Source organism: Salvelinus namaycush, chromosome 13, assembly GCF_016432855.1.
Source record: "Salvelinus namaycush isolate Seneca chromosome 13, SaNama_1.0, whole genome shotgun sequence".
Lineage (NCBI taxonomy): Eukaryota > Metazoa > Chordata > Actinopteri > Salmoniformes > Salmonidae > Salvelinus > Salvelinus namaycush.
In genome coordinates, this window is record NC_052319.1 from 27,816,717 (window position 1) to 27,827,894 (window position 11,178).

Consider the following 11,178-nt stretch of genomic DNA (forward strand, 5'->3'; position numbering starts at 1 on the left):
CACACACACACACACACACACACACACACACACACACACACACACACACACACACACACCACAGGGTACTGTAGCTATAGAATCTGTCTGCAGGATATTACAAGGTAAAATGGCACAGCAGGTGATGTAATTAGTTCAATGTGGATGAAATCTTCATTCAAACATTCCACTGACTCTGCTTGGGATGTTTTAAATCATGACAGATAATAGATAAATAAATACATTCTATTGAATTAATTACAGCCACCTGCTAAATGTGAAAATATTATCTGATGACTTGCCCCACCTGGTGGTAGCTTTGAGAACAGCTTTCACATGTCCAGTAAAATGTGCTCTTTGGTCACTAGGAAAACACTCCAAAAAAAGGCAGACAATGAATAATACTATGACTAACCAAATAAAAACTATTCCTCTGTCATCGGTCATCTTTATTTCCAGCAGTGGTGTGAACCTAATAAAAGGTTGTATGTGGATAGTAGGTTCTACAAACCCCAACCATAGAGCAGAACAGTGTTGTTGATATTGTTCCAAACTCTTGTTTCATATTGCTCTTTGTTGTGGTTTACTGTTCATCGATGTGTTTGTCTGTTTGTCCATTTGTGGGTAACAAAATGACACTCCCTTCTTTCCTTTAATCAGTGCACTAAGAATGGAGTCTTAAATCACTAGCCTTAAATCAACTGTAACATTAGACACATCCACCAAGGGTGTGGGGGGGGGGGGGGGGGGAGAGAGAGAGAGAGAGAGAGAGAGAGAGAGAGAGAGAGAGAGAGAGAGAGAGAGAGAGAGAGAGAGAGAAGAACTCCATTAAATACATATTTTCTGATTAACCACTTCTCCCAAGAGGATGATCCCTAGGTCAGCTTCCTCTGCAGCTCACTAAGAACATAGAAACTAAAGACCAATCAAAAAAAAGTTTGATTTCCAAAACCAAAATCATACAAATTGACTCCAAATTGAAAAACAACTACAATGAAAATTTAAAAAATTCAAATGAAATTACAAACTTAACTTGATTATCTCCCTAAATTGAAAATTTACATTGCCAGAATATTTTTGCCTCCATGATGTAAAAGGAAGAAAAACCCTCTCAGAATACAGTCTGAAAATTAAAAGAGGAAGACATGGTAAATCTTGGCTGCCAAGACATCAGAGAATATGTAGGTATAGATCCTTTTCCAGTACAAGACACACTGACGCCATGTGCAGATGCGCGCGACTCTTGGCAGCAGTAAGAAAGCCATCACCATTTGCGCCCATTCAACTTAGCCTTGATTTAAATTTGTATTACTTCTAAACAAAATAACTTTTGGGGTTTCTTAACGCTTACAATGATGTTTTGATTATTGCTTGAACAGTCACTAAGGTTATATTTGGTTGTGATCTTTGCAAAATAACTATTTTGGATGCAGCAGTTGTTAGCTAGAATGCTAACGCTCATTGATATAGCTTGTAGCAAAATATAGCTGAAGAACCATTTTACTGGTTGAAGTTCAAGTGTTCAAGTTCAAGTGACACAAATATTATGTTAAGCAGGAGATTCATACGTTTCAAAATCCAATTATAATCCACTCATAACCAACATGTAAATAGATGGGGTTTTTTGCTGGCGTGCTGTAAGAACTCCCCTTGTTCTGCCACCAACTTGTGTGCATCGCCCTCGTGCAACAATGTTTGCAAACACAGAAAGGGGTCTATTTGGATTTACACCAAATAGAAACTGATATGCACTTCCTGTGTTCCAACCCACAATATGATAACATAATGGAAACATACAACCCATATTTTCTTAAAATATATACCAAATTTAAACAGATCCCTGATGTACATAAACCCCCATCCTGCTCGGAGAGGAGCAGCGGCTAAATGTGTCACCCTGCGCCACAACCAGAAAGACATGAGATAGACTTTGCAGCTGTTAGTGTTTTTGTTTTGTTTCATTGTGTTATGTTTCTGTTCTTTTTTGTTGTTTCCCTATTTAAATATTTGTATTCATTTAATTTCTGTACATACTTACACACAACATGTATGCACTCTAAATACACATCAAATAGCATGTAATACACTCATACACTTGTGCACACACTCCTATATGCACGCACACTCATACAAAACCATGTGCACAAGTCTTGCATGTGTATGTGTGCATACACAAACACACACACACACACACACACACACACACACACACACACACACACACACACACACACACACACACACACACACACACACACACACACACACACACACACACACACACACACACACACACACACACACCCTCTACTAGACACTGTGGTGAAGAAGGCATGACAGCGACTCTTCAACTTCAGGATGCTGAAGAAATTCGGCCTGTCCCACGAGAGCCCTCACAGTGTTCTACAGGAGCACCATCGAGAGCATACTGTTGGGTTGCATCACAGCCTGATACGGCAACTCCCCCGACGCGCACCGAAAGGCACTACAGAGGGTGGTACGCTCAGCCGAACGCACCAGGACACCTACAACACCAGGTGTCACAGAAAGGCCAAGAAGATCATCAGGAAACTCGGCCTGTGCCATGGCCTGTTCTCCCTGTTTCCATCAGTCAGATGTGGGCAGTATAGGAGCATCATGGCAAAAGACTGTAAAACTGGCCAATAGCTTCTACCCCCAGACCATCAGTCTGCTGAACAGCCACCACTAGTCAGCTACCTACTCCCCCTGCCTTCCTCCGGCCTCCCCGAACTTCCTGCCCCCACCCCAATGGACATTATCATGCTGAATAGCCACCACTAGTCAACTACCTAATCCCCCTGTCCCGCCACCTGCTCCCCCGGTCTTCCTACCCCATCCCCCCATGCTACTCCAGCTATGGACATTTAACATACCCCCACTCCAATGGACATTTATCATTGCCACAGTTGTTAATATGTTTATAATATTATTTATATTTTTATTCTTATCTGTTTTTATTATATTTGATTTGTTTTATTTCAGTTTGTCCTGCAGTATTGCATCACTGTACCTTGTAATTACATCTGCAACCCTGTACATGTGACTATTAAACTCTCTAATCTAATCTGACACCTTCATCCACACCGTCATTCCATTGAGGATCTCATTGTATCTTATTGTACCTATTCAATGTCGTTACACAGGAGACTGGGGGGGGCTGGAAGAGAGAAAGGAGAGAGATGCTCTCAGGAGAGCTAGCTGTCAGCTAGTTACCTCTATTTCTCACACTCGCACCAGCGCACACACACACACACACACATAAATGCAAGCACACACAATCTCTACACAAAAAGATGCTGTCAGTTGGCTACATCCATCGCTCACACATGCACAAACATAATAACTGTGGCTCAGAGATATGCATCAGCCCAGACAACACAGCCAATGTGATCAAGTCCTGGACCTGCGGCCCAATTTATTGAAGTGAACCACTCTATTTCGTCCCTTCGCTATTTCGACATCGAACACATCACCCTGTCTAGGAGAGGGGGTGACCTTGACAATTTATTGTTAAAACGAGAGGCTGCCTGGATCTTTAACTTAAAGACCCTTGCTCCCGTCGGTCTCAACGTAGACTTTGATCTGAAGCCATTCTTGTGATTACTGTGATTTTGCTATCCATTGTAAAATATTTATAGGCCTATGTAGCCAAATTGTATCTATAACCATATTTTATTCATTCATGCTTTTTTAAATGTTCTATTTATCTATAAATCAACCAATGGAATCTAGCCAAATCCATCCATGATTACAGACACCTGTGTGTGTCCTTCCAACTATATAAACTAGTGACCCGCATTGTTTGTCATTATACCATGATGAAGACAGCTTGTCCATCAAAATGTTGGTTGTTAAATTATTGCATTTGAGCTCCTAGAGTGTGAGGCTCTCCTTTTCTTTTTCAACTGGACCTGTGGACCAACACACACTCTCATTCCCCAGCCAAGTCATCTAGGACCATAGGGATGGTGTAATGAACACGAGGTGAGACAGAAAGCTGGTTTCAAGTGCAGGGTGCAGCAGGTGTTTATTGTAAAGGACCACAGGAGGAGGCAGGTAGCTGGGTGCAGGGGCAGGCAGAAGGTCATACACAGGGGGTCCAAAAGGGCAACGGTACAGGCAGGAAAAAGGCTAGTAATGTAGTCCAGGAGATCAGGCAATAGGTAGACAACAGGAAATCCGATAGGCTAAAATACAGGCGGGGAATACGCAAAAGACGTCGTTAGTGAGGCAGGCAAAAACCATTATACACGGGAGGAGTAAATCACAGGACAACCAGCGCTCTGAAAGACATGTGTCACAAAATAAACAATACCTCACAGTGATGGGGTGCAAAGAACTGAACTAAATAGCGTGTGATAATTTACATTTAAGTCATTTAGCAGACGCTCTTATCCAGAGCGACTTACAAATTGGAAAGTTCATACATATTCATCCTGATCCCCCCGTGGGAATTGAACCCTGGTCCCCCCGTGGGAATTGAACCCACAACCCTGGCGTTGCAAGCGCCATGCTCTACCAACTGAGCCACACGGCACCAATGACATACAAGTGTGTGAACAGGTGATTAGAATTCAGGTGATTGGGATCTGGAGAGTGAGCTGCGTTCAGGGGATCTATGTGTTTGAGGGTGTGAGTTGGAAGCAGACGTTAGATGGAGCCACACATTTTCATATAACTAAATCTGCTGACACAATTAGAAATGGGAGGAAAAAAACGAAGATACAGAAGAATTGGCTAAAATACAAATACATGAGCTAAGATATAAACTAGATGTAATTACATAAGCTAGAAACATACAGGAAGTCTACACCCTTGTTACGACTTCTGCCGAAGTCGATGCCTCCTTGTTCGGGCGGTGCTCGGCGGTCGACGTCACCGGTCTTCTAGCCATCATTGATCCATGTTTCATTTTCCATTGGTTTTGTCTTGTCTTCCTACACAACTGGTTCCAATCCCATTCATTACATGTTGTGTATTTAACCCTCTGTTTCCCCTCATGTCCTTGTCAGAGATTGTTTATTGTTATGCTCGTGTTTTATGGATTGGTGTGCGACGTGTTCTTGTACCCACATTTATTTTATTATGTACTTTGGTTTTGGAGTTTTGTTTTACGTTATTAAACTACTCCAATATACCAAGTTTGATTCTCCTGCGCCTGACTTCCCTGCCACCTACACACACGTCATGACAACCCTCTTCAACTTTTTTCACAAATTGTTGCGTTATAAAAATTGAAATAGATTGAATTGTCATTTTTTGTCATTAATCTAGACAAAATATTCCATAAAGTCAAAATGGAAAGAAAATTCTACAAATGTATTTATTTATAACTATAAATATAGTTGTGGCCAAGGCATCAGCTTGTCTTCCGGGGATCCAGCAACATTAAGGCAGTTATATACAATAAAAAATATTACATGACATTACATTTAATAACACTTTTCACAACACATTAAGTGTATTCCCTTAGGCCACTACTCTACTACCACATATCTACAAAACAAAAGCCATGTGTACGTGTGTGTAGAGTGCGTGTCTTGGTTTGACCCCACGGGGTGAGATCTTGCGTGGAGCCCCAGATCGAGGGAGAATATCAGTGGTCTTGTATGTCTTCCATTTTCTAATAATTGCTCCCACAGTTGATTTCTTCAAACCAAGCTGCTTACCTATTGCAGATTCAGTCTTCCCAGCCTGGTGCAGGTCTACAATTTTGTTTCTGGTGTCCTTTGACAGCTCTTTGGTCTTGGCCATAGTGGAGTTTGGAGTGTGACTGTTTGAGGTTGTGGACAGGTGTCTTTTATACTGATAACAAGTTCATACAGGTGCCATTAATACAGGTAACGAGTGGAGGACAGAGGAGCCTCTTAAAGAAGAAGTTACAGGTCAGTGAGAGCCAGAAATCTTGCTTGTTTGTAGGTGACCAAATACTTATTTTCCACCATAATTTGCAAATAAATTCATAAAAAATCCTACAATGTGATTTTCAGGGAAAAAAAATTCTCATTTTGTCTGTCATAGTTGAAGTGTACCTATGATGAAAATTACAGGCCTCTCTCATCTTTTTAAGTGGGAGAACTTGCACAATTGGTGGCTGACTAAATACTTTTTTGCCCCACTGTACATACGTTTTTCCATCAGCAGGCTATGATTGATAATGTCAAAAGCTGAACTGAAGTCAACTGCCATGCTTATTAAATGTCCTTCCCTATAAGTGTGCTGAAAGTCTATTGTCAATTTATTTTCAGTAAAATAGCATTGTAGCTGGTCAAACACCATTTTTCCAAAGGTTTACTAAGGGTTGGTAACAGGCTGATTGGTTGGCTACTTTTTCTTCCTTCCAGGCCTTAGGGCACACACTGTCTAGTAGGCTTAGATTGAAGATATGGCAAATAAGAGTGGCAATATCATCCGCTATTATCCTCAGTAATGTTCCATCAAAGTTGTCAGACCCCAGTGGCTTGTCATTGTTGATAGACAACAATAATTTTTCCACCTCTTCCACACTCACTTTACGGAATTCAAAATTACAATGCTTGTCTTTCATAATTTGATCAGCTATACTTGGATGTGTGGTGTCAGCGTTTGTTACTGCCTAAATTTGCTAATCTTGCCAATGAAAAAATCCTTAAAGTAATTGCCAATATCAGTGGGTTTCGTGATGAATGAGCCATCTGATTCAATTCATGACTGAGCTGAGTTTGCCTTTATGCCCAGAATTTAATTTAAGGTGCTCCAAAGCTTTTTACTACCATTCTTTATATAATTTATGTTTGTTTCATAGTATAGTTTCTTCTTCTTTCATCCAGTTTAGTCACATGATTTGTGTGACTTATTTTCAATGCCTTTTGCCTCATCCCTCTCCACCATACAATTTTTCCATTCCTCATCAATCCACAGGGATGTGTCAAGTGCAGTGTCTGGTTGCTCCTCATTACACACCACCGACCAAAAAACATTCTTTACATCAACAACATATGAATCACTACAAAACGTATTGTATGACCTCTTATACACTATACTAGGCCCAGCCTTTGGAACTTTAGTATTCCTAGATATGTGTAGAATATTGTGATCGCTACAACCAATGGATTTGGATACTGCATTAAAGCTGTAACGTTCGTCGTATGGAGGAAGAGAGGAGGACCAAGGCGCAGCGTGAAAAGTATCCATTTTAATAGAATACGTAAACAAACAAATAAAATAATGATAAACGAGAATAACACGAAACGAAACAGTTCTGTCTGGTGCAGACACACAAAGACTGAAAATAACCACCCACAAAACCCAACACAAAACAGGCTACCTAAATATGGTTCCCAATCAGAGACAATGACTAACACCTGCCTCTGATTGAGAACCATATCAGGCCAAACACAGAAATAGAAAAACATAGATAAACAAACATAGACTGCCCACCCCAACTCACGCCCTGACCATACTAAATAAAGACAAAAACAAAGGAAATAAAGGTCAGAACGTGACAAAAGCACATTTCTGCAGCATTAGTAAAGATGTGATCAATACACGATTTCATTCCTGTGCTGTTTGTAACTACACTGGTAGGTTGACTAATAACCTGAACCAGGTTGCAGGTACTGGTTACAGTTTGAAGCTTTTTCTTGAGTGGGCAGCTTGATGAAAGCCAGTCAATATTTAAATCACCCAGAAACTATACCTCTCTGTTGATATCACATACAGTGCCTTCGGAAAGTATTCAAACCTCTTGACTTTTTCCACATTTTCTTACGTTACAGCCTTATTCTAAAATGGATTCAATTGTTTTTTTCCCCCTCAATCTAAACACAATCCCCCATAATGACAAAGCAAAAATAGGTTTTTAGACATTTTTGCTAATTTATAAAATCTCCCATTTACGTAAGTATTCAGACCCTTTACTCAGTACTTTGTTGAAGAACCTTTGGCAGCGATTACAGCACCGATTATTCTTAGGAATGATGCTATAAGCTTGGCACACCTGTATTTGGGGAGTTTCTCCCAATCTTCTCCGCAGATCCTCTCAAGCTCTGTCAGGTTGGATGGGGAGCGTTGCTGTACAGCTATTTTCAGGTCTCTCCAGAGATGTTAAATCGGGTTCAAGTCCGGGCTCTGGCTGGGCCACTCAAGTACATTCAGATACTTGTTCCGAAACCACTCCTGCGATGTCTTGGCTGTGTGCTTAGGGTCATTGTCCTGTTGGAAGGTGAACCATCGCCCCAGTCTGAGGTCCTGAGCTGGAGTAGGTTTTCATCAAGGATCTCCCTGTACTTTGCTCTGTTCATCTTTGCCTCGATCCTGACTAGTCTCCCAGTCCCTGCCGCTGAAAAATATCCCCACAGTATGATGCTGCCACCACCGTGCTTCACCGTAGAGATGGTGCCAGGTTTACAGAGCATTCAGGACAGAGAGTTCAATCTTGGTTTCATCAGACCAGAGAATCATGCTGTCATGTGCCTTTTGCTGAGTTACTTCCGTCTGGCCACTCTAGAGCTCTGTCAGCGTGACCATCAGGTTTTTGGTCACCTCCTTGACCAAGAGGCCCTTCTCCCCCTATTGCTCAGTTTGCCCGGGCGGCCAGCTCTAGGAAGAGTCTTGGTGGTTCCAAACATCTTCCATTTAAGAATGATGGATGCCACTGTGTTGTTGGGGACCTTCAATGCTGCATAAATGTTTTGGTACCATTCCCCAGATCTGTGCCTCAACACAATCCTGTCTTGGGGGTCTACGGACAATTCCTTCAACCTCATGGCTTGGTTTTTGCTCTGACATGCACTGTCAACTGTGGGACCTTACATAGAAAGGTATGTGGCTTTCCAAATCATGTCCAATCAATTGAATTTACCACAGGTGGATTCCAATCAAGTTGTAGAAACATCTCACGGATGATCAATGGAAACAGGATGCTCCTGAGCTCAATTCAGAGTCTCATAGCAAAGAGGCTGAATACTTATGTTAATAATATTATTCAGAATAATATTCTGTTTTTTATTTTTAATACATTCGCATAATTTAAAAAAAACTGTTTTCACATTATTGTATGTAGATAGCTAAGGAAAAAATGTACTTTTTCAATTTTAGAATAAGGTTGTAACGTAAACAAAATGTGGAAAAAGTCAAGGGGTCTGAATACTTTCAGAATGCACTGTACATTATCAAGCATTTCACACATGTTATCCAGATACTGACTGTTACTACTTGGTGGTCTATAGCAGCTTCCCACCAGAATGAAACTTTAGGTGAGGCAGATGAACCTGTAGCCATATTACTTCAACAGTATTTAACATGAGATCCTCTCTAATCTTTACAGGAATGTGGTTCTGAATATAAACAGCAACACCTCCACCATTGGCATTTCTGTATTTTCTGTAGATGTTATAACCATGTATTGTTACACCTGTATCATCAAAGGTATTACATAAGTACGTTTCAGATATTTTCAGAATATGAATGTCATCTGTTACTAGCAAGTTATTGATTTCATGAACCTTGTTTCTTTAGCTATACATGTTAACGTTGGCAATTTTGAGCACTATTCTGGGATGCTTGATTGTTTTCACTGCTTAACTGGAAAGCTTAGCAGAAGTAGACATGCTCATGTTATTTATGTTAGTGTAGGGTGAGCTGCACACAGTGGACTACCTACTAGGGCACACCACCTCAGTGGTAATAGTATAACTCTGGTTCATAGGCACATGACTACAGCATACAATAGCTGTAGGATCAGCAGAGGCTTTCAGGGCAGTTAGAGGGACATAAAATAGGTTACTTAAATTGTCTACCAATGACCCTAGGATAATGTTAATTTGCTGAAGCATTATGACAACTCGGCGACACAGTGATAGGGATTAACTGAGCTGGGCTTGGGTCATTGATAAGTCATTGTCTCAACGCAGCCTTATAATGCTGTAAAAGGATCCAGGAACCCAAATGATTTGGGTGGATCCCATCCTCCTTAAAAAATGTGCCTTGTTTCCAGAGTGTATCAAAATTGTTAATACATTTTACACCCACAGAGCTGCAATAGTCACGTAGCCAGTTATGGAAGGCTAAAAGTCTGCTGAAACGTACAATGCCACGATTTAAGGAGGGCACATGGCCAGATATTATGGGGCGTTTGTTGGTGTCAAGCAGAGACCCAATTCTTTAAAATACATCTTCAGCTGTTCTGAGCTGCCCTTCATAATGTCATGGAATCTCACATAAACTAGGATAGACTCAATTTCATGATGCAGGTTTAAAATGTTTGGGAGCAGCTTATTTTTGTTGTGTACTCATGTTCACGGATAGCACAAAGTTTTTTCTCCAGGTACTGAGACATTTCTCAGCATTGAACTGCCCAATACAATGGCCACAAGAAGCAGGGTAGTGTACACCCGCAGCTCCCGGCGATAGGTCCAGACCTCCCACAGCAGGCAGAGCCCCGTTAGATCCTGAGAAAGGGAAAGGAGCCGAACTCGAAGCAGACACAGGCAGTTCCAGCGATGTAGGTGCAGGTAGATCAGGCACCAGGGTGGGGCAGCTATTCTTCATCTCGATCTGCTAATAAGTTATATGGACTCTAAATAATAGGGGTTGGCATTATTTTTTTATTATCTTCCTCTGTCCCCATACATACAACATCTGTAAGGTCCCTCAGTCAAGCACAGGTTCAACTGCAAAGACCAGGGAGGTTTTCGAAAGCCTCATAAAGAAGGGCAGCGATTGGTAGATGGATAACAATAACAAATCAGACATGGAATATTATCTTTAAGCATGGTCAAGTTAATAATTAGGCTATGGATGATTGGATGTATTAAACCATCCAGACACATCAAAGATGCCATCTTCCTTCTGCACTGAGCTGCAGGATAAGAAGGAAACTACTTAGGGATGTCACAATGAATTGATTTTAAAACAGCTACTTCAATGGCTGTGACGGTAGAAAACTGAGGATGGATCAACAACATTGTAGTGGCTCCACAATAATGGCCTAAATGACAGAATGAAAAGAAGAATAGAAATATACAGAATAACATGCAGGTACTAAAGGTACTAAAGTAAATAAAAAATTAACTGCCTCATTATTTTTAAGCACGGTGGTGGCTGCATCATGGTGTGGGTATGCTTGACATCGGCAAAGGCTGGGTAGTTATTCAGGATGAAAAGAAAGAGGATAGACCTAAGCAGAGGCAAAATCCT

The 11,178-nt window shown here is 41.1% G+C and overlaps 1 protein-coding gene across 1 annotated transcript in view; it reads right to left on the reverse strand.

Annotated features, from left to right (window-relative positions):
• Nucleotides 1-10,530, reverse strand: part of LOC120058068 (ecto-NOX disulfide-thiol exchanger 1-like) — a 99,043-nt gene extending 88,513 nt beyond the window's left edge. The window contains exon 1 of the mRNA XM_039006547.1: nt 10,401-10,530. Coding sequence (XP_038862475.1) covers nt 10,401-10,530 — 130 coding nt within the window. The remainder of the gene's footprint in view (nt 1-10,400) is intronic.
• Between the last annotated feature and the right edge of the window lie 648 nt (nt 10,531-11,178).